We start from the raw sequence: 25,444 nt of genomic DNA on the forward strand, positions 1-25,444 counted from the left end.
ATAATTGACAGGACTGGTGTATAATAAATTCGGCCATCCTGAAATAATTACAACTTAATACAATAATACAAAAGTTTATTTTTAATTCAGTGTCTACACTCATATTAAGAATTATATTAGAACTGATTAAATCTAAAGTCTGTATTGTGAGCTGGTAGAATAACAAAACATATAGTAGCAACACTGAGTTGCTTGAATACAGAAACCCAACCAATCAGAGGCCGTTACGTCACCAATAAGTCAATATTATTGGCGCAATGTGTTTGCGCGGGAAAAGTGACTTTTATGCAACCGGCTCCGTTTTATACGGACACATAATTTTAGTTCGCTTTGTTTTTTCTTATTTTCATGATAAATACTAGATGCAAAGAATATTTTGGGTTTAGAAAGTGTTTTTTTTTTGTATAAGTACAACATTGTAACCTAACCTAACGATAAAAACTTTATCCTTCATACTGATCTTCTTTTTCATTCATATTCTACATTCGATGCACACTTTAGCAATCCCATGCATGCATTCATAATAATATGTGCAATGTGCATTGTGTATGACTTCATGCTTCTTTATGCAGTTGGTAATCTCGATTTGATTAATTTTAAACTTTGGACTACTTACCAACTTATGCTTTAATAAATATAATTCTTATTTTCCTCTCTGCAAAACAAATAATAATTGTGTTTTTTTCTTTAGTAGGGTTGTCAATAGATTAGCAATGCGATAAAAGGTTTTTGATTGAAATGTGAAACTAAACTGAGACAGCTTTGTACTCGCCTTTAAAAATGTGTCTCAGTTACAATGATTTCAACTTTTCTGTTGAGGACGACACTTCTCTATTTTCAATCCTGTTTTCTAAGAATGTGCCATTCGCTACGCGGACCACTTCTAGTAGTGCTGCGGGCCGCCTGTGGTATATTGGGTCAGAAACGCTGACCTAGACATTATAAAAGCATATGCACGTCCATTCATTATTATATAATTATAAATCATTTGCACAAGTTAGTGTTATAAGACATTAAATTTGCATTGCAACTCGGATCTAAAATAATCCTTACAATTTTTCCAAAGATAATTACATTGTTAAACAGTTTTCCAGGTCTTACGACATTACTACAGTTTTGGTTTACATCGTATGTGTCATTTTCGTTTGACGTTATTGATGAGTGACGTCAACAACGCCTTCAATCGATCATAGCCTCATATCAGTGCTACCAACATCAAGCATTTTCCGTCGCACCAACTTCATGTCGCTGACCGTCGCAATAGAAGCTTCACTGTGATTGCTGCTAGCGCCGCCTTCAGTCGACTTGTAATCTTTACCCGAGACGTTACGCCTTTTTTGGGCGTTCTGCTATTGCTCAGAACTAAAGCCAGTCTTACAGTATTATTCGTGTTTGTCAATCGAAATATTAAATTTATTCCTTTATGTTCGGAGGTCATCTCACGGTTTTTCAATTTTTATTAGTTTGTTGCACATATTCTGTTTATTTAAAGCGATCTATAGTCTGGAAATAAATCTAAATCAAGTAGTGTTAATATCAATTTGTAAGTTGAGCATCAACCATTCAAGCAGTGCTGTAAAAATGGCTCCAGATAAGAAAAAACCCACAGATATAGACGAGGTTATCATCCAAACATACTTAAATAGCTTCAAAAATAACTCAGTGGAAGAGACAGAAACAACAAATACGGAAATGAATGTAGTTGGGCATGACAAAGCAGAAGCGGACGTTGCCACATTCGTTGATAATGAAAGGCGTTATTATTACCAACCAGCTGGTGATACTCAAAATTTTGCCGCATTGGCTGTTGCCGAAAATACAGAGAAAATGAGACAAGAAGACGCACACATGCTACTTGGTGGAAAGGAGTTCCATACAGTCCCGTTAGTACCGACTGAAACAGGTGAGTGTAAACTAAGCTATGTTAGCGTAGTACAGGAGGAAACAAAGACTGTTGTTAATATTAATAAAGAGGTAGAACAGCAGCAGGATAAGGTGAATAATGTAATAACATTCAATGAAAAAGACGCTACCATTGAGAAAAAAGAGAAACCACAACGCAAATCTAAAAAGGACAATAGTCAAAAAATTATAATAGAAAATAATAAAAAAGTCAAACCAAAACTTACATGCAAAATCTGCACTTATACATGTCAAAAAAGATCCACCCTGCAACGCCATATGACAAACCATGACGAAAGGCCTTACAAATGCAGCATATGTGAGCACACTTTCAAAACCCATGTATCATTGCAGAATCATGTTAATGTGCACAATGGTGTCAAACCATACGTTTGCGAGTATTGCAACAGCCCATTTACAACTCCAGGAGTACTGGCAAGACACGTACGTTACAAGCATACGTTCGAGAAGCCCCACAAGTGTAACGAGTGCGATTATGCAACAGTCGAGCTGTGCAAGCTACGACGCCATAGATTGAATCACACCGGGGAACGTCCATATCATTGCCCGCATTGTACGTACGCGTCAATCGACACATTTAAGCTGAAGCGGCATATGCGCATACACACGGGTGAAAAACCCTACGAGTGTGATGAGTGCAACATGCGCTTCACACAATCCACTTCGCTCAAATCGCATAAACTTAGGCATAGTATGACAGACAAGCCAGTGTTTTCTTGCGAACTGTGTCCTGCAACATGTAGCCGTAAAGCTGATTTGCGCATACATGTTCAAAGTCTGCACTTTTCCGACAAGCCCCTGGAATGCAAGCGTTGCGGAGAAACATTCCCTGATCGGTATACTTGGAAGATGCACAATAAGACCCACGAAGGTGAAAAGTGTTATAAATGCGACTTTTGTTCTTATACATCAACAGCGCTCCGTCATCTTCACTCGCATATGCTGATACATTCTGGTGAAAAAGCATTCTCTTGCGATTAATGCCAGCAATCGCTCCATCGTCGTCACAATCTATACCATAATCCGGGCTATATACCAATATCGCCAAAAGTAATTACAGAAAATTCTAATGAGAAAGATAGCAACACAAATATAATTATTTAAAAATGGACAACGAAATTGAATTGAAATACGGAGAGATGCTGACGGTGGTCAAAAACAGCAACGAACAGTATGTAGTCCTCGAGATCTGCTGCACTACAAAATGGTAAGGAAGAACAACAAGAACAAGTTATGAAATATACGATGACAAGAAGGAACTGAATAATGAAGGATAAGAAAGGTATTCTAATTGTATCCCGGATAAGACTCGGCTGATGGAATTTTGTTAGAATTAAAACTTGATGTCTGTTTTAACTTATTTTCTTTTAATTAGCCCCGTTTCCATAGAACACACTTCTCCATCTCCTATATGGCTTCACACACTCAACATTCCTTTCGATACATTACTCTAACATTTCTTTAGCACCTGAATACATTTTCAAAACAATATGTACTCTAATTACGATGAAATATAGAACAAACTGTAGAACATGATATAACAAATATAATCTCAATAAATTGTCTCAAACAAAACTAAACAACATTGTATTAAAAAAAACTTTCTAATAATATGATCGACTTCAATAATCACTACAGAGTGTAAAATAATTGATTAGAATAACTGTTGGTGGGATATAAATAATCATAAACATAAAAATAGAATTTTAATCTTCCACACAAACATAATTTCAAAGTACAACGTAAACATAAACCTTAATCTTAATCTTATTGAGGAATAATTGAAGGTGTTAGAACCCTTCCTGCTTCGACTCCGACGGCACCACCGCCACACCTATTTCTGCCTCATAACAGCAATATTAAGCACTGATGTGTTCCGGTTTGAAGGGTGTGGTAAAGGAGATATACTTTTCCGAGGCGTACCACCTTAGTCCTCAGGGGTAGCAGCGCATCTATGGCTAACTTCAGGTAGGAATATTCGATCCTATCTGGCGTTGATTACAGATGTCCCATATAATAAAAAAATCCAAAACCTTAGCGAGATCATAAATATAACGGTAAATATAATTTTAAATTTACACCTAAACACAAAAGTAAACGAAGATGTAAACCAAAACCTAAATGTAAGCTTAAGCTTAAATCGTAACCTAAGCGTAAAATAAAATATCCACCACCTCTCCTTACAACAACATAAGCGCTGAAAATGTACTGAAATATTTCCGGCCCATAGTTCAAAGCAGCAGCAGCACGGAAGCAGTGCAAAGGAGTATCCTTTCCAATTAAAAACAAAAAACTATTTGATTACTAAAGTTATTATATAGATAGATGGATATACTTTGGCAAAGGGAGATCTCCCGCCGGGCTAGGCGATCCCGGGGAGATGCCCGGAGAGCGGCCGTGCTCAATAGTGTCAGGTCGTTTCGTAGCTTGTATATATATATGATGTTGAAGAAACTTCGATAGCGTGATTTAGAATATATGTGGCGCCATATCTTGACGAGTAGCGGAAAGTCGCCACGATACAATTTTAGGCATAGATTTCCCTTCAGTGTGTCAGGACCGATCTCCTGAAGATGGGACCCCCAGCAAAACTGTCCGTTCGCACAAGTTGCTCAACGCGGTGGATTATGGCCTACTCTGAGAGGAAACCTGTGCAGCAGTTGCACAGCATGTGACTGACGGCGTGAAACTAGCTGCGTATAATGGCGTTTGAATATATCAGTCGGTTGGAGTATCGCGTCCGCGAAATCACTATACACAAAGAATAGATAAATAATATATTTTCTTTGGGAAGTCATTTAATCTATTTTGACGGGATGTTCACTGACATTTACATAGTTGATTTTATAAGGAGTCACTTAGGTGACTGTTTAACAAGCTTTTATTAGCTTGGGTTGTATGTATGTATGTATGTATGTATGTATGTATGTATGTATATATCTATTATGTATGCATGTATGTATGTATGTATCTAACTATGTAACGGAATCTTAGAACCCGATTTCTATCCACTTTGAACGTTCAGTTTAATTCAAAATTTTCAAGAATTATCAAAAACCGATGACAAACCACGATTTTAATAATATTGTACCATTGTCCTCATTATATTGTCCGTGTTTTTTTAGTTTTTTAAACTATATTTATATGTTAGAAAAATCACAAAGTAGGGGCTGCGAAAAAAAATAAAAATTGCTAGAAATTTTAAGGTTTATAACGCGGATGAAACCGCGAGGCACAAGCTCGTAGTAAATAAACAGACTTAGGTACTTGTCAGCTATATCTCTTCCTTCTACTCCCCAAGTCAACCTACGTACTTTGACGAAAAGGGGTGTTTTGTCAAAGCCCTTAAGAGAGACATCGAAAAAAGCGTTAACTCCGCAAATTACGTATCTCGCGTACATATTGAGTTGACGTCCTTATAAATCGACTTACATACGGTTGGTTCATTGAAAAAACCGTCACGACGCGAATGAGATGAAATTCCGCGTGGCACTCATCTGTTCAACTTTTAGAATCGACGTTTTTTCCGCGGAAAATAAGGCTGGTTATACGCGCAACGTTTTAATGCGAAAAAATTAAACATAAGTAATTTATTTCTCTCGTTCGTAGCAATATAGTAATAGCAAAGGTTGCAGATTCATACAGTCCATGTGAATAAATAGTCACTGTCGACATTAATTCAACCAGAAGTCGATTCAAAATAGGATTGAAGTTCTAGCTGAGCTTGATCACAGATGCATTTCTTCCGTAAGAACTAAGTACACTAAGAATCTCTTGCAGATCCAATTTCAAAAGGATAGCAGCCCTTAACACGCTATCACTTACTATATGAAATTTTTTGCGACTATGATGCCCTAGAGCCAAACAACAGAGATTTAAATTTAAATTAAACTGATTAGAGAAAACTGCAAAAGCATCCGTTGTAAATCCTGATATAATTTCAGATTAATATACGCCACCAAATTTCAATCATTATAATTTATATTCTTTCTCGGATTTTATGATAAAAAAAACTGTCTGTGTTCCAAATTAATATTTCTAGTAGTTTCGACGTTTTTTAACCGTCGAGTGTGTACACAGCCTTCGTAACGTAACGACAGTCGCAAAGTTATCGCTGAATTTACATAAAGATCGGCGGAGTCAGAGGCATTGGAATCGAGTTAGGGTTGCTTTAAACTGTCGCTTGGTTGACGCCCGGGCGATGGAGTTTCGCAACTTCGTAGTAGTAATGTGCGAGTTCTATATTATTTATCGATATTGAAACTTGAAATTCGAGTAATTTGTGTTGTCAGTGTTGATTTATCGAGTGAGTGCATTTAGTATTTTATTTTGACCCGAAAGTTCAACATTATGTTTGGTATTTCGCTGTGATAAAATTATATTTTATTTTTTGTTTAGATCTTGAATTCAATACATGTCGATATTCGAGAAACTCATATACGAACATAAGTTATTTAAATTTACCATGACAAACTAATATGTCGAAGAACTTAACCACTATGGTTAACTCTATTGAAACTAGCGTCGAGTAGTCAAAGGCTGAAGTAGCACCCACATGTAGGTAAAAGGAATAGAATGCGTCTTCTGACCATGTGGACTCATGGTCGGACAATGAATGACCGTTAGATGCTGACACAGAATCCATCTAACAGAAGCCTAATTTAGAAGTGGACAAAGGGTTTTCGATTGTAAAGAAAGTAAATGAAATTATTACACATCTACATACCATATTAAATAATTATATATTATGCTTATTTATGCTATACAGATTCAATGTAGAATCAACGTTTCTGTTAGGCAATTCTTTGGTCCATTCCATCTTAGACCTCAAGAGCAGCAGGACTATATTTTTGAATAAAAATATTTATCGATATCGGTACCTATATAGAGGGTCTTGCTTACGTCCGCCAAGTTGTCCAAGAAGCGTATCGAGTTACCTCTCGCTAGACCAATTTGATCCGGGAGCCGGGAACAAAAAGTTAAGCTTCTAAGTAACAATAATGTCTGTTTGTTAACTTGAAGGAAGATAGCCGTTGATAAGATACCTGCGTCTGTGAAGATTAACTTGGCATCAGCCTTTTTATGTTAAGAGAATGAAAAGTGGTAGTCCCAGTATGGTGAGACTAGGGAGGTGCCACCGCCCAGCTAGCGACCCCGGGAAGGACGGCGGTATGTGTTTTCGCATACCGTCATTCAGTCAGTCATACATTCCAACCCAGATAGATTTACGTATTCCTACCTGAAATCGGCCCCAGATACGCTGTTAGGGTAACAACTGAGGACTAAGCTGGAACGCCTCGGAAAAGTATGTCTCCCTTACCACACCCTTCAAACCGGAACACAGCTGTGCCCAACACTGCTGTTATGAGGCAGAAATAGGTGTGGCGGTGGTGCTGCCGGAGTCGAACCACAATTCTACCACCTTTTTATTTTAGATACATCATAATATGCTATAACTCTTTAACCTAAAAATCATGTTAGAAATCAAAACAGCTTACTTTGCGTGTACATACGAAAATGTAACACAGCTCTTGAGCTAATCGCGCGATTGAGCTATTACAATAACGGTAGCCATAACGCAATATCTCGATATCTACATAACAGCTCTCCTGTCGACACCTATTGTGTTGACGTTGGCATTTCCACTGAAACGGAGTGGGTATAAGAGAATTATATACTACTCGTAGCTACGACTACATAGAGCCTCCGCGACTCTACGTCGACTTCTTTAACTTTTACAAATTATAATGATTTTGTGTTATGATGCTCATTACAGTAATCTGTAGTTATTTATTATTGTCATCACCCTGACACCCTTTGACATTTTGTGGGACAGTTATTCCGCGACATTAAAGTTTAATAAACAATACAAATTAATTAAAAAAGTAGCTAATATCTACTCACATGTTTTAAATTCAATCAGTTGTTATGTGATGTTGTTTTAAAAGAGTTTAAAAGACCTTAATCAATTTCATGAACATTTAAGCAAACAAAAAATGAAAATATAAAAATATAACCCATTTCCATAAATATAGGTACTTTAATTAAACAATTCAAATACGAATAAACAGCGACAAAAATGAAAAATGTATATAAAAACAAATAATTGTAAGTATTGTAATTGTTTAATTGTAAATAATTGTAAAATATTGTAACAGAAAATCGACTCTGAACATGATCATAGTAATATTTAATTGTACCTGGAATAGATAAACAATTAGGCGTCTGGACACGAAAAAAAATTAAATATACCTAGTATAAGGAGACAACTCAAAATCGATCACGCCGATTTGATTTAGGGAATCGTCTCATCACGTCCATGGAATACCGATCCGCGACTGAGTTATATCAATTTAATCGTTCGCATTGAAATTCTAAAGGCGCCGCGACGAATCAATTACTGGGGGTCTTCAGGGGGTCGTCAGGGGGTTTCTGAGCATTCAAATAACGCCCTCCGCCCACCGCTGATAGAATTGTTATTGAAGAATGTGCGTGTGATAGAATGCCAGCCAATAAACTTGTACTAGTGCTCGTTCGAGCGCTCGAAGTGAAGTTGTCATGTTATTCATAACATTATCTAATTTCATTTATTTGTCGACTTATAAAAGTGAAAAATAATTGCAAAAACTATGTTAATTGACTTGGATATTTAAGTATCTTATAACTTATTACACCACGAGCCTTCAATGTGGATTGAAAAAGCGGGTGAACACGAAAATGAGGTTCAAACTTTGAACCAAAATTTTATTTCCAATATATAAATGAAATATATGTTTTTACACTTAATTTTCCTTATTAAACCTACTAAGATTTTCAATTATTAACGTGAAATATGAATTGTGGCAAAATCCAAAATTTCTAAATATGTTTTCATAGACAGTATTTTTTTTTGGAGGCACCAAATATGAAAAATACATCATATTATAAATAGCCACTTAATACCGAGTGTTTCTGAATAAAAATTCCAATAGATGACATTCGCTATGAAAAGTGATTACTGGTATAAAAGTCGAACACATAGGGTTTTATGCGCGATCATAAATACGACAAACCTTAGTATATTTACGACCAGCAATTTGATACTAAGTGATAGGACGATAAAATTTATTTCATCTTCACGTCAAACGCAATATTCTAATACGTGTTTCAGATATTAATATATATAACACTTTGGGTAAGCAAATAGGTTAGTACCTACGTAAGATAATATTGATTTATTCATTTCAATAATGCCAAAATTCACAGCTTGCAGGTGAACTCTTCGATTTCGACTGTAGAGGGTCTACAAGTCGACACCTGCTTTAAAAATTTTGTTTTTTATATTGATTGCAGAGTATGGTCTTGGTGTGTACCTAGAGGCGCTAATATAAGACATTCGTTTATCCTCGAGACCAACAACGTATAATTTAACCTTTCAAAGGACTCCTGTACCCTTACCATGAGTTTTTACGTTTCGACAAATATGACTGTTTTGGTATTTCTTAACGTATTTGCCCATACTATTTCCAATCAGCGCCCCTAGCGGATTATATCAGAACTTGGATGTACTGTCTTGATTAGAGTTAGTTACAGAAGTCTATAGAAGTTTCTACTTATCAGCTACATTAGCATTAAACCTGATACCCGTGACCTAATGGAACTCTAATAGATGCAGACAAAAAAAAACCTAAAGGGCAAATCATCCCACTTTTACCCTTTTATGCGACAGCCGTAAAAAAATGATTTTCGTGAAAGCCTTTCAAACTAGAAAACGCGTAAACCGGTCCATCTCTCCACTAGATCAGGGTCCATAATTGTCTCCTCTGGCAGGTATGAAAAATTCAAAATGGCGAACGAAAGGCGCACCCCCGAGAATCAAGATACGCATCTTACGGCGGCACAAAATTATGCAAAAAGGTTTGCTGGTCAAAAAAAACTCGAAGGGCATTTTACGATACTGCCACATCAATATTTTATGTGACACCTCTCTCGCTATATAAAATCAATCATTCCGCCTGTCTCTTTACATTCAGACGGGGTACCGTGTCATCATATTTTTATCTCGTATGTAATGCTAATGCTGAATTCTGACGATTTTCCCTATAACTTGTACGATCTGTGTTATATTAGCATAATTCGCTTTAGTGTTGCGAAACGTTTTTCTTGAAAAAATAGTAAAATAGCTTTGAATTGTGGGTTTGCTCATGATATCTTATTATTATAATTTATTTTATTAGTAGTTACTTAAAAGTAATGGTTAATTAATGCTGCTGGCCACAGCAATGCCTCAACTAAGCAATGATATCCTAGTCTTAAGAAAAGACTTGTTGGATTCATCTCCATTAAAAAATCGTTTTAGTAGACGTTAACCATAGCCGATTACGGTCTGGTAAAAAATTACCGGAGTAAAAATAATAAACTCAAAAACGGTCAAAAAACTTCGTAAAAGGTAATGTTTTTGAGCGTACGTACGTATCTATATATACGTAGATACATATACAGATACGTACGTACGTATGTACGTACATACGTATAAGACACATAGCTATGTGACTTTCATTCTTTGGCACGCTCTGCTTCACGGATTTTAACATAATGAGGTGGATTTGGAAAAATTGTGAAACTTACGTAGGCTATATTAAAGCAGTCAGTTTTTGATTTATAATATTTTCCTAGTACATTTCACAAACAAATCATATTGTCATCAAAATAACGATCCTCGTTTACGGTAACGTCGACTGCCTATTACCACACTACAAAACGCTATCAACAAAATCACACACCACATCGCATGACCGTGTATCGTAAGACCCATCCCTTGGGTATAGACCCATTTATTATTCCACCTAACAATAGTTAGTACTGGACTCTATACGAATTTCCATGCATATAAGTAGGTATACGTTTATCATAGGTATAAAAAATATTTTAGCTTTAGATGGCCTTTGATATACTCTTGTATTGAAAAATATATTCTTGTGGATCTTTTATGGTAACTTTCTATATATCACTGCTATGCACGTGTCTCCAAAGAAAGCCTGCTGCATTTTGATAGATACAGAGTTACGGATTGGTGGAGGAAGGCACTGGTTAGTGGACGACACGTGTCGGATATTTTTAAACATGTATGGTGTTAGATATAATTTTAATAATACTATGAAATGAAAACCACCAAGACAGATTTTCTTTCAGCCACTAGCAGTCACCCATTCACCTGCCAACCGAGACTAACGTTCCTTAACTTTATTGCGCTCTTGAGTTTTTGCTAATATTTTTAAACAGGAGTTAAATATGTTGGAATGCCCTTTATAATCAGAGTATACGAACGCCTAACTCTCAGACTTGACGGAAAATGGACAGAAATGTATAGCCCCTTTTTAATATTCGATGTGAAGGTGGTAGAACCCTTTGTGGTTCGACTCCGGCGGCACCACCGCCATACCTATTTCTACCTAATAACAGCAGTGTTAGGCGCTGTTGTGTTCCGTTTTGAAGGGTGTGGTAAAGGAGACAGACTTTTCCGCGGCGTTCCAGCTTAGTCCTCAGGGGTAGCGGCCCACCTCAGGTAGGAATATCTAATCCTATCTGGGGTTGATTACAGGTGTCCATGGGCGGCAGTAGCCACTTACTATCAGGTGAACAGCATGCTCGTCTGCTACTCGTATATTATAAAAAAAATTCGATGTATCAAATTTCTACCTAACAAAGATCAAAATTTGACAATATTTAGTAGTAGTTAGTTTTTTTCAATTAACATTAGGTGGCAACACATTTACGACTTCAATTAAATAAAAGAAAATATTTATTGCCGTTCTCAGCATCGCGTGCTCAGAGCCATCTAGCGGAAAACGAAGATTTACAGAGACAAGCATACAGTTGCTCTGCAATTAACCACATTGATTTGTTACAAACGATATAGGACTTTATAGCCTATTAAAATGCAGTTACCGTAGATCATATAGGTGGTCAGGTAATTATGGTGAATATTTTAGGGCTAATGCGAATAAGACTTCGAAAACAATTGCTTTATCGAAGAATAAAACAATATTGGAGCTATTATCTAGGTTTTAGAAGTAGTAAAAAGCACAATATATAATTATATGCTATTTTAATATTGAAATAGTGCAGTCCGCATGCTCATTTCCGAACTTATGGTTGAACTGCATGGATATTGCCGCCATTAACATAAGTAATCAACCCCAAATAAGATTGAACTCCAGGCAACCTATACGTTGCTACTCCTAATGACTTCGTTGGAATGCCTCGAAAACGTCATCATCATCATCAACCCATTACTGTCCCACTGCTGGGCTCGAGTCTCCTCTCAGAATGAGAAAGATTAGGCCATAGTCCACCGCCTGGCCAAGTGCGTATTGGTATACTTCACATACCTTTGAGATTTTTTTTTCGAAAACGTGTGTCTTCCTTACCACGCACTCTATTATTAGGCGGCAAAAGGTATTTAAATCTGGGGTCGAATCACAAAGGATTCTACTACCTTCAAATGCTACTCATGGACATCAGTAATATTACAAACCTAAGAATATTTGATAACGTTACTGAATAAATATTCCGCAAGAAATCTTGATGGGTGCAAGTGCAGTGATATGTTTATCAGGCGCTGTTCACCTTAATTTTATAAAACAATTTTCTTCGTTTTTATAGCCTAAATCCGTCTCATATTGAAAGGAAACCCGCGCAGATTGACAGTAAAGGGTTGTTGACAACGACGATAACGACAATGAAGTACGGAATACAGTATCTAAGTAGGTAGGTACCTAAATTTTTCAGTGTTCATAGAATCGATCTGATAGATGAGCGAGTTACTACATTAAAGACTATATATCCTTAAAGATATATTTACTAGCATTAGGTTCATAGCTTCTTAAACATTTCCGACCTTACCGATAGAAACCAATTCGTATAATGGCGCAACGTAACGACTAGCGACAAATAAAACTGAATTTACATCGCATTACCGTACGATAGAGCGATACATGTCGCACGACGCCCGCGGGTGTCGTCAAACTCGATATCGACGATAATTATCGAAAGGTTATCGCTTTAAGAAACGTTTTTATTGCAAACGACACGAGGACGATACGATTTGTCGTGCCACGATTAGTCACATAATTTACTAAGTGATGCCTTTGTCTTTGCTTACAAACTTTAGTTGCTTTTGATTTATCCAAACTTTAAATGTTATAAAACTGTCTGTGAGAAAAATATAAATATACTGTATTACCATCGTATTTGGTCAAAACAAATGCTGCTTTTTTTTAAATCTTTTCTATATTTTATCTTGCGTGAATAAAAATTTAAAAGAATAATTTTATGACTTACGTAGATAAAATACCTATGGTTTCAACTTTGAGTGAGTATATAAATCCAAGTGTCATATAAGGTAGAACTGACCAAAATATGGGGAGTTAATAATGTAACGCTCATCAATTAAAAAATATGTCGTATCGTACAGTATAAATGTTCCAGCTTGAACATAGGCAGTGGTCGTAAACATTTGTTACCGTGGGCCATACGGTTTAGTGGCACTTTGCATGGTACAGTTGCATCCAGTATGTCATCGTCTTGCACGATCTCTAATCTATTCTATCTATTTATCGTGACATCTATACCATCAGTTATTTAAAATCATTACTTTTGTTTAATTTTAATTTTGTGTCAAAAACTTATCTAAGTACTTAGATTTTATTCTTTAGAAATCAAATATAATGATAAAATATCTCAAAATCTTAATTTAATGTTTCACACATATTTATCACTGTTTCTTTATTCTAATTAATCTGACACACCTGAACAAATGTTGATAGTATATTGCTGCAAAAGTTTCTAAGGTACTAAGGTAATTAATTTATCATTTAATTTAAAGGCGTAGGAAAATATATCGAGTAAGGACTGTTAAAAAATCATACTTAAATGTATTAAATCTACTATTCCGCACTTGATAACCTATTGAACTAAAACTTAAGCCTTTCTTACCTTGCAAGGAGGTCCAGGTCCAGCAGTGGGACAGAAATGAGTTAATGACGATGAATCGAAAAAGACGCACAGGGGTGTTAGAAAGCAAAATTACGACCAATACACAAACAGACCAACATTTTACGTTTCATTTGGCAAACAACACCAATATGTGATCAAACCACCCCGGTTCTAAATAATCTCGTTATTAAGAACGCACAATGAGCAACGACAAATAAATAAAAATTCACTCAATGGACTTGCGCGACTCCATTGTTCTTTGAATAGACACTATTGAAAGTCCAAAATGACGTAAGCTCTAAAAATACCAACCAAAACTAAAACTTAATTCAAAACGCTAAAGATACAATATTGATTGAGCGAACTCTACGCGATTTTAACCGAGTATTTTGTCTCTACTACGAGCTCTATCACTTAAAATTTAACCTTACCTTAACATAATTGAGTGCAAATTCCATCATAATTGTTCAGCAGGGGTTAGACCGGGGGCTTGCAAAGCCGTAGGCCTATTTGTGTCGGTTTCACACTTACAACAATAGTGTCATGATTCGTGATCCGGGATTATCCGGGACAAGCCCGGGATTAGGTCGCGTTGCGGCAAACAAATAGACGAGAATGGATGACGGAACAAGTGTTACCGCAAGTGTCACTAATGACGTTCAAATTTCAAATTTAGAATTATTTTCGGCCAGTGATTACTTTATAAACAAAGATAATAAATATACTAATTTTGATGAAATTTTAATAATTTTAATTTTAAAATATGTGCTATAAAAATAAAGAAATAAAATGCTGAAAAGTGTACATTAAATAAAACAAATTATTTATTAAATAAATTATTGGAAATTACATTAAACATAATCATTTTCATCAATTTAAAAATGAAATTTAAAAATCTGTATAATCTGTACAGCAAAAGAAACTGACATACGAGTAAAGCAATTAAACATACATGGTCAACATTGTAACACCTTCAAGTGTTCACTATCTTAATTGTTTCTACACCCCATTTGAGAAACCACTTAAGAATGACCTCTCTTCATATATGAAAGACAGTGGCACAACAGTAAATCGAAATTATGAAGATTTACCTTCATATTCATATATCATATTCATCCATAAACAGTTTATAAACCGTTTGAATGAATCGGATTATAAAAAGAATTTTCTTTAACTTTTTATTTTCTGATTCTTAAAACTGATAACTGTAGTGTCTAGTCCAGACAAATAAAACATTAATCTACTTAACATTATTGCTACTTGGTTAATATGAAGATATATTCAAAAATATGTAATAATTTCTGATTAACATAAGAATATTCGATTAAGCAAATTTCATTTTAAGCGCCAGATTTCTTTTTATTAATAATTTATGTGTATGATGCTGCAGACGAAGACACGTTAATAGAAAAATCCATGAAAAAAGTAAGATTGTCACCGCGTCCCGATGGACGCGGTGACAAACTTACTTTTTTAATTATATTGAACTTCTATTTTGATATCTTTTTGATTATATCATTGTAGTATATATTTTTTTCTCTTTCCAGTAAATTATTTTTAAGTTGAGTTTCTTACCTACCTACTCGCGTTTTTTGTTTTTATAGTAATTTGTTTATTTGGCCATATTTATACATACATTATTGACGCATCTTACATAGTGACGATAGGTTTTTTTTCAATATAATATAGGAATAGCAGACGTGCAGTCCACCTGATGGTAAATGGTTACTGTCACCCATGGACATATACAATCAAGCCCAGGTATGATTAGATATTTCTACCTAAGGTCGACCACAGATGCGCCGCTACTCCTGAGGACTAAGCTGGAACGCCTCGGAAAAGTATGTCTCCCCTACCACACCCTGCAAACCAGAACACAGGAGCGCTAGACACTACTGTTAATAGGCAGAAATAGGTGGAGTGGTGCCGCCGGAGTTGAACCTCAAAGGGTTCTACATTATCTGGTTATATCAATGTGTCCTACACTAATTAATCAACCTGTACTCGCGTGACAGTCGGATTATGCTATTGTATCGGCTTTAAACGCGTTTGTTAGAGCTAGATATTAATTAAGCTATGGGTTATGGGTTTACGTGGCTATTAACGTGACGTGTGTTCTAATGGTTAACAGAAATGTGTAATCATTGTCGTGGGAGTTTATGGGAACGGAAACATTTTTTCTTTTTTTTTTTTGAGAAATTTATTTAAATGAATATTATTTTGCACGTTATTTTTTTATTTCACACAAATGTAGACATATTAAGTTAAATCACATACTAGCATAATAATTAGTAGAATTGGCATAAGTAAAATATTTCAGTAAAGTTATTAAAGAATATTTACTTATCCCTGAGTTACATCGTGGACTCGGTAGGCTGGGCATAGGAATCCGAGATCTACCCTAAGCAGTCGTATTAAGTAATAAAAGTAAATGTATGTCCTATTTTGGTACTTTTTGATTATGCATGGCTCTATGTATAGAATCCACATTCCACACCCCTAAAGATGATCCTACTTGGGAGGTATAAATGAAAATCAGTATATACTTCATGTCAAGTCACCAATCTTTCTCATTGTTGGTGGCGGATGCCCAAAGATTGATCTAAACTCTGGCTGAGTGAATGTGACACGAGTGTCATTTGTCGTACAAAAGCACACATAGTCACTAACACACACATCTACAAGGAAAATCTCAACAGAAACCCCGAGCAAATTAGTAACAAATCACCAAGAGGCTCGGCATCAGCCCAAGGAAACCGACAAACAAATCCCATTCTATTTACTCCAAAAAGAACCCAGAATAAATTCGCATCGCCGATTTTCCATTACTGCCTGTCTGCTGAAACCGCTAACGATCCCAGCGTCCTCTGCCCCGTCTCTTTTTAACTCGTTACGTAAATATACATCCGTCCCTTTCGCACTCTAGTGTGAAATCAGTCCGACAAATTAAATCCCGCCTCAGATTATTACATAGCTCAGTGACTGTTCATAAATAACCCGTAGGGAGGAACGCAGCGAAAATGTACTGAAAGCGCCCGTTTCGAGCAGCAATTTGAATTTAGAATAGAATTTTTATTATGCTAGCGGAAATTGTTTTACAAAGCACCTTTCGCAATAAAACGTTTAAAGTAACTGTTTTATTTCTATGTTTTAAAAAGTATCACTTAAAGTCAATTTTAACAGAATTTTGTGTGGAGTCGATTGAATATAGGGTTAGAATATACCACAATAGGTTAGGGTCTTCTAAGCCGTTTAAAACAGAACACAGTAAGTCGTCCAAATAACACCACGGCAGAAACAGGGTTGACTTTTTTAAAAATAGAATAATACTTAACATTGTGTTTCATCATATCTTTGTCATCTATTTCAATGGAAATTAAAAAAGTGAGGACTATTAATCGGTAACTATACGATTAGGTAACAGGTACGTCACGATACTCATGATAACCTTTAACCTTTGATACAATCTAGTATAACCTTTACCCTTGACAACTTTTCGGTTCTGAAAATTGCATATAGGAATTGTCAATATATTTTTGCTCAGTTAAAAAAAAACAATATATTTACTGACACTGAGTTGATAAAAATTACTATACGCAAGTCGCAGTGAAGCAGTGATATCCTAGTGGTTAAGAAACTCGGCCTCTCGATCGAGGGGTCCCAGGTTCAAATCCCAGGCACGCACCTCTAATTTTTCAAAGTTATGTGCGTATTAGAAATTAATTATCACTTGCTAAACGGTGATGGAAAACATCGTGAGGAAACCTGCATGCCTAAGAGATTAAAAAAAATTATCTCAAATGTATGTGAAGTCTACCAATACGCACTACGCCAGCGCGGTGGACTAAGGCGTACTCCTTCTCATTCTGAGAGGAGACCCGTACCCAGCAGTGGGACAGTAATGGGTTGTTGATGATGAAGATGATACGCAAGTAGCAGCAGATGTGGAAGTTACTACTCGCACGTCGGAACGGTCACCATACCTAATCCAGAACATAAATCTAAATTCATTATTTAATTACTTGCCTAATCGAGAATTGAAACCGGAACCCTCTTACAGTTCAGACCGGCTGCCTGGCCGGGAATTGAATCCAGAACCCTTTGCAGACTGGTATTATGGTCAGAATGTCTGTTCCACTTTGTCGTCAAGTTATAACATTAGATATCTGGATATCATGTAGGATCGACCGTTTCCAAAACAACTACCTATAAAAAATAGACTCCGAATTTGCCCATTCGTGATATTCGAGAGCCCCACATTGGGGCGGATTGGGGCTCCGGGGCGTGCATACCGGGGCGACGCGACGACGCGCAGTTATATTATGTCCGTGATTTATTGCATCGAATTCTCGCCGGTAATTAGTGCGTGCCCCGTCCCGGTGGCACGGAAGCTTAATCGGGGGTTAACTTTATTAAACAATTAACAATGGTTAACTTTTAATACATCGTGTAGAAGTGAATGCTGTAGTTTTTTGTAACTAATTACACTTATTTTCAAAAGTACTAGTATGTTTTGGCGTAAAGTTGTATACGATAGAGATTTTCCTATATACCTACGTAAGTTCTAACTTATTACGAACAGAAGGCTATGCTTCTTAAATAAATATAAATAAATAATTTTAAATATTAAGTTTATAATTTTATGCATTAAAAACACACAAAATTGTTGTGTGTGAATTTTGGATTTCCATTGATTGTTTGCCTTAAATAATACCTCTGACTGACTACTAGGTATTCGTGTGACTGAAACATAAAGTTCAACGACGTCGTCAATCCATTATTATCCCACAACCTAACTAAACACGGGTCTCCTCTCTGAATAATTAAATACAAGGTGTTTCTGGGATCTATACATCAGAGCCCATAATTGAGAGGTGGAGTTACAATCATCACGCTATTACTGCTTTTGAATTATCTGTACATCTTTATTCAAATAGAACAGCTGTTTTTTTCACGCTTATCTTTACATCATTATTCGCCATCATTGAACTCTTGACCATGTACCGGCTTGTCAAACATAGACAACTGTGTCACGCTGATTAAACACCCGTTTAACAATAACAAACCATAATCAGTGAAACCGGACCCCAGATTACCGGATTGAGTTTAATCGGACGCCGGAACGCCATCAATAACAGAGTGCGTTAATTGAACTCCTAGTTGCCGGGTATATTTCAAATATCCGGGCTCCGGTTAAAGCGACGTGCATTAATCTACTGCGGTTCAGCTGATTGTGGAACTATTAAAAGGTAGAACTACTTATCACTTCAAGTCATCACTTACTGAAGTTGATAGAAGCATTTAAGTTTACACTTCGGTGGTACCACCGCTACCTGTATTTCTGAACTAAAATATCAGTGTTAAACGCTGCCCTGTTATTGTAAAAAGAGAAGAAGTTAGCAAGACGTGTATGACTAGACAGTCCATTTTAGTTATCAGGAATAACAAAGCATGATTGTATAGCCGACCTCAACAACCTATCTGCAAGGACTACATGCTCATTTGCTACTTTATCATAAAACACACACGTTTCGATATCAAAAATAGTTTTTACCTAGGTATCTTTATAATTGTTAGATTAGGGGCATCTGTTCCAAATTAATTAGTTGCATGTTATGTCAAATTAACATAGAATTTTATTATACTAGTCCTCATGTGTGGAGCTTCCCAAAATAACTATAACTAGTAGATTAAACAAAATTATGGCATGGGCTGAGGGTAGTCCGTTTTACGGTTTATTATGTCGCAGCGCGTTACCCTCCCTATATATTAACATATGTTTCTAGTATTATAAGAACTTGTTTTTTTATGTTTATGTTTTGTTTTACTTCTTATTTTTTTTAGTCATGTGTGTGCTGCTATGTATTCCTTGAATAAAAACATATTATTATTGTTATTCCAACATTTTCGTCTCTACCTTAACGGAATATTAAAATAAAATGGGTGTTAGTATTTTAAACAATATTTTACTTAACCGTTGATGTGCTATGTACTACTTGAAAACATTTCATTATATCCATTACCTCTTGGGAAATTGGCAACGGAGGCTGTCACTGCGAGATGAAGCTCTCCAATACATCGCCGCCAAATCTTAATCCAATACACCGCGACAGCGAATGATTTATACAGCCAGCGATCTGCTGATCAATGCCGCTAAAATACTGCATGCTGTGGTCTAAAGACCATTAGGTATAGCATAGCATACAGCATTAACTAATATAAAAAAATAAAATAAAAAATAATTACTTTATTTCAGGCAATTAAGGATCCATAATATGTGTTAGTAACAGATTACTTAGAAGCTATGTTAGTATTATAAAAGCCACTTGTAGTCTGTAGGTATGGAATTGGGTTAATCACGCTGATGGTCCGGGGTTTGAGACCAGGTATGCATTTAAAATTTTCGTTATGCGCATTAGATTTTAATTAATATATCGTGAGAATATCTTCATCGCCTACATGACTGGTGGTGGTGGAGCAGTGGTAGTGGGTGATTGATACAAATATGGTAAAAGTGAAAAGGTACTTATGAAATGGTTCATCGTGGTTCTTGGGAGAATTATTTTACATTTAAAATTTTATGTTAATAAATAGGTTTCTTTTTTATTTAGACTTTAATTCAAAAGCCTGTATTGATTTAATACTTATAAGAGAAATTCAATATAACTTAACCTATATAACTTAACTTACAACTTACATATAAACTTCAAATGTCAATTCATACACTCGAGATTTGTTATCGATCAACAAAATAGCGCACTAGCTAGCACGCTGTTCCGCCGCCCACACTAGTCACAAGCAACATTTTAGCGCCCCAGCGTTAGCAATACACTCTCCGTGTACACCTGAGCGCAATCACATTATGCCGCGCTCCGACGACTAAAGGATTTTTATCCCATCCTCGATATTGGTTCGATGTGTATGTTACACATGTTGCAAGGTTTTGTATATCATAGATCATAGAAAACGTCATCTACACCCATAACTTCATGTTAAGATTCGCTGCATACGAAGTGTCGCAGTCGAATCTCCTCCTCCTCCTTAACGCTTAACCTCCGAATTTGATTCAAAGACAAAAGAAGAATAAACAGAAATAGAAGATAGATTTTCTTATGATGCCAAGCAGGAAATATTATTAAAATGTTTATAAAAATATATACATTTTCATAAAACAAATATTTTCATAAAAAGACAGAACGCGAATCGATTTTCATTTTCTCTGCCTGTAATAATGTGTTATTTCTACCTAATAACAGCAGTGTTAGGCGCTGCTGTGTTTCGTTTTGAAGGGTGTGGTAAGGGAGACAGACATTTCCGAGGCGTTCCACCTTAATCCTCAGGGGTAGCGGCGCATCTGGGGCCGACCTTAGGTAGGAATATCTAATCCTATCTGGGATTGATTACAGATCTGGTGGATTATCTATATACCTATTTAAACTTTAATCACATACCTACAAATCAAGCGAAGTTAGAAAATTAAACCAGTAAAACCAAACCAAGTAATAGAAGTTTTTGTAAATTACCAAAATAAAACAAAACCCAATTAGTTTTATTAAAACAAAACTCATAAACAAAAAGCTAAAGAAAAACGCAAAAATTCGAGAAAGGGGAGTCAACTGTCCAAACCCTTTGCCAATTCATTGTGCGAAAAAAGACAGAAAATAATGGCAAGAAACAGTCAGGTCCGACGATCATTTGTCGTTCAGCGGGTAGATTACGTTTGAAATGAAAAGTGGGTAGTTTGGAAACTTTTTTCATCGTACTCTCGGTGTCTCGGTCGTAAATACTTGTCGGGGGTAGGATGACCATGTTCGACTTAAATTTTGGGCTATGTAGTCCTTTACCGTCTTACTAATATTGAAAAAATAGTATGTAGGTATTATCATCAACCCATTACTGTCCCACAGCTGGGCTCTCCTCTCATAATGAGAAGGATTAGGCCATAGTCCACCGCGCTGGCCAAGTGCGTATTGGTAAACTTCACATACCTTTGAGATTAATTTTTTTACAAATCTTTCAGGTATGCAGGTTTCCTCACGATGTTTTCCTTCACCGTTTAGCAAGTGATGATTATTTTCTAATACGCACATAACTTAGAAAAATCAGAGGTGCGTGCCTGGGATTTGAACCTCGGACCCCTCAATCGAGAGGCCGAGTTTGTTAACCACTAGGCTATCACTGTTCTCACTGGGCTATAACTGTATATAGTTAAATGACAAGTAACATAAATCGTAAAAAGTAACTAACTGCTGGGTAGGCCACAGTCCATAACTAAGTCAGTGCCAGTAACTAAGTAAGCCTTATGCCATAAGTCAGAATTGGTACACTTTACACACGTATGAGATTTTCAAAAACTCTCAAGTGTTTAGGTTGCGTCACGTTGTTTTACTTCAGCGTTAAGATGGAAATAATTAATTTCCAATTCTCACATAAGTGTAAACAATCAAAGTTGCCGGAATTTCCCACCACGCGCATCCCGAAACTTAGGTATGAACCGTATAGGTGTTAGGGCAGAACATACTCAATTTCTAACGTCATTATTAAAAAAATAAATTATAATAAGAAAGCTTTTTTACCTTTTCACAGACAATATAAAAAACGAATTTAGATTTCTGTTCTCATTTTAGATATTTATTAAAATAAACAAGTAAATTAGGGTCCATTTAACACTATTTTCATGGGGAACCTATTTTGAAGGGACGAAGATAGCTCGCGACAACCCTTGACTGATTTGCATTGCTGACAGCGCCACCCTATTGCGTTGCGGCGTTATTATGAACTGACACAAGATACTCGTGGCGCCCTCTGTACTGTATCCTGCTGTAAATTCAGGTATATAGAGATTTACAATGTCAAAGCTTTAAAATTCCTTATTTAAGTAGGCACTTTGTATTGTAAGGAATTTTTCAAGGATTATTTCCACAAATATAGATAAACATAAAATTGTTTCACTTCTATAGACTATTAAGTTTTTTTTTTTTTTTTTTTTTTATAATATAGGAGTAGCAGACGAGCATGCAGTCCACCTGATGGTAAGTGGCTACTGCCGCCCATGGACATCTGTAATCAACCCCAGATAGGATTAGATATTCCTACCTGATGTCGGCCACAGATGCGCCGCTACCCCTGAGGACTAAGCTGGAACGCCTCGGAAAAGTATGTCTCCCTTACCACACCCTTCAAACCGGAACACAGCAGCACCTAACACTGCTGTTATTAGGTAGAAATAGGTGTGGCGGTGGTGCCGCCGGAGTCGAACCACAAAGGGTTCTACCACCTTCAAACTGCGAACATGGAAGTAATGGTAAGTAAGTACATGGTTAAATAATAAATGGAAACGAGTATACAATACGGGTGCCACTGTTGCCCATGGAGATCTGCAATAAATACCAAACAAGATAGACGATCTACCTGAGGTCCGCCATAGATGCTCTAATTCTAACGACAGCATATCTATGCCTTACCAACGTATCTACGTTATTCAAACCAAAACACAGCAACACCTTACAATATTGACATAATGTAGAGACAGGTGAGACGGAGGTCGCGGTGTCCCTGTAGTTCCGAGACCAGAAAAGGGCTACGGTATCCCCGGCCTGTCGTAAGATGCGACTAAAACGGGGCTTCCGGGGTTGCGGGTGGCAAGAGTGGGAGCTCGAACGGCCCGGCCAGCAACCCCGAGAAGGACGGCGGTATGTGTGGTCGCATACCGCCGTGAACACCAGATGGTGTGGTGAGCGTCAAGCTTACCTGGGCGGAGCCCGACGGGGCTACGCGTCAAGAGGACTCCGGTTGCGTTCCGTTGAGGATCCTGGAGTCCTCTACACAGCGCCGAGGACGGCCACCGGGGGGTTTTAGTGCGGTAAAAATCCCACATAACCCTGTGCCGCTCCCACGGCACCGGGAACCTTTTGAAGGTTTCCCCCTCGTTAAAAAAAAAGGTGAGACGGTGGTGGCTATGGATTTAAATCGATGACTACATTTTAACGTCTAATAAATTTACTTAGAATGCCTTGCCGTAACTGCACTGAGATCTTAAATAAATAAATAAATACATTTACCTATTAAGCCCTAAGCACCCCGCGCAAACCAAACACAATTCGTTTTTTCACCGACAGTTGGTGAACAAACGATTTGTCCCCCGTCGCCTATATTGCGACAAGACGAATGGTTTGTTGAACAAGTCGCTACATAAAATATTCACATCGAATGAGATCTGTGTTTTGAAATAGTTTTACCGTTGTTTTACAATGTTTTTTTTCATATACTAACAGATTATGCGTGCGGTTTCAAATAACTTTGAGCAGTGTGTTATTAGTGTTACTTTTATTGCTTAACGAGCTTTGTTAGTTTCTATGTATACCTGTTTGGAACATATCTTGCACTTAAACCTTAACAGGTAAAGATTATCATCCCTACTAGTAGCAATCGAGCATGCAGTCCACTTGATGGTAAATGACTACTGCCCATGCAAAAACGAACTACAGATAGTTTCCAGTTAGACTCCTACGTGAGTTCGGCCTCAGGTGCTTTGCTACCCCTGAGGTAATCCTCCCACATAACCCTTATTAGTTAAAAAGCCTCGGGTGAGTATGTCTTCCTTACCACACCGTTCAAACCAGAACACAACAGCGCTAAACATTGTTGTTATTAGGCAGAAATAGGCGTGGCGGAGTCTCCGGAATCAAACAACGGGTTTTACCGCCCTCTTTCATGTAAATGGATACGGATCTTTCGATTCCGATTGCAAATATAATGCTGTTGGAATTCCCGGCATATGTAATTCCCCTCTCATTTAGGTAACCTATTGCATTCTGGGTCAATGAATGTTTTATTGAGTCAGAATTGTCAGAACAGTGTCCTATCTTGCAACAGAACTATGTCAAGGTATCATCTTTCAACTTGAGCGTACTTTTCCTCAAATAAGTGGTAGGTAATAAACTAGTATTATGTACTTGAGAAGTGACAGTTCTGTGGTATAGGTACTTTTATAATATACCTCCTCTTCGTCACCGTCTCTTACGAAAGAGAAATTAGTTGTAATAAAAAGAATTGCGTAATTGTGGAGTTAAACTTTTATGCGAGGTCCGGGACGCACTTGACCACCTTTTGATGCTTTCTCTCAACTATTTTAGTCAGCTGTAGTTATCATTTTGATATCTTGTAACATGTAGAGCAAATCCCGTAATTAATAATCAATCTATTCTATTTAACGATCAAATTTTAACAATACGACTAGTTTGAAGAAATTGACAAATGTAAAGAATAATTTGATAGATGATAATAATTAATAACGGGTAATAGTGAATTACTTTTACAGGTGAAAGGTAGAAAGTGATTGTAACTATCACTACAGCAGACAAGCGGTTCCATGGTGTAATGGTTAGCACTCTGGACTCTGAATCCAGCGATCCGAGTTCAAATCTCGGTGGAACCTGCATTTTTATGTTTTAATTCTTCTATTATCTACAGAAATATTATAAAAGTTTGAAAATTAAATAGATTTTATATAAACAATTAATATATATTTTTATAATAGTCGTTG

The 25,444-nt window shown here is 36.6% G+C and overlaps 1 protein-coding gene and 1 non-coding gene across 2 annotated transcripts; both read left to right on the top strand.

The window, feature by feature from the left end:
* The first annotated feature begins 1,200 nt into the window (after positions 1–1,200).
* On the top strand, positions 1,201–3,279 carry LOC140747673 (uncharacterized). Its single transcript, XM_073080206.1, has one exon. It carries the CDS (start codon positions 1,582–1,584, stop codon positions 2,902–2,904), a length of 1,323 nt encoding a protein of 440 aa, XP_072936307.1. The 5' UTR covers positions 1,201–1,581; the 3' UTR covers positions 2,905–3,279.
* A 21,985-nt stretch (positions 3,280–25,264) lies between these two features.
* Positions 25,265–25,336, top strand: TRNAQ-CUG (transfer RNA glutamine (anticodon CUG)). The gene has a single exon. It is a non-coding gene; the product is annotated as a tRNA-Gln (tRNA).
* The last annotated feature ends 108 nt before the right edge of the window (positions 25,337–25,444 follow it).

This window comes from Epargyreus clarus, unplaced genomic scaffold (genome assembly GCF_041222505.1).
Source record: "Epargyreus clarus isolate Ecla_fem2 unplaced genomic scaffold, WU_Ecla_fem_2.2 ptg000015l, whole genome shotgun sequence".
In the NCBI taxonomy this organism is placed as follows: Eukaryota; Metazoa; Arthropoda; class Insecta; order Lepidoptera; family Hesperiidae; genus Epargyreus; species Epargyreus clarus.

What these genes read in the sequence shown, in the direction of transcription:
- LOC140747673 (XM_073080206.1), top strand. Translation starts at nt 1,582, where the DNA reads ATGGCTCCAGATAAGAAAAAACCCACAGATATAGACGAGGTTATCATC.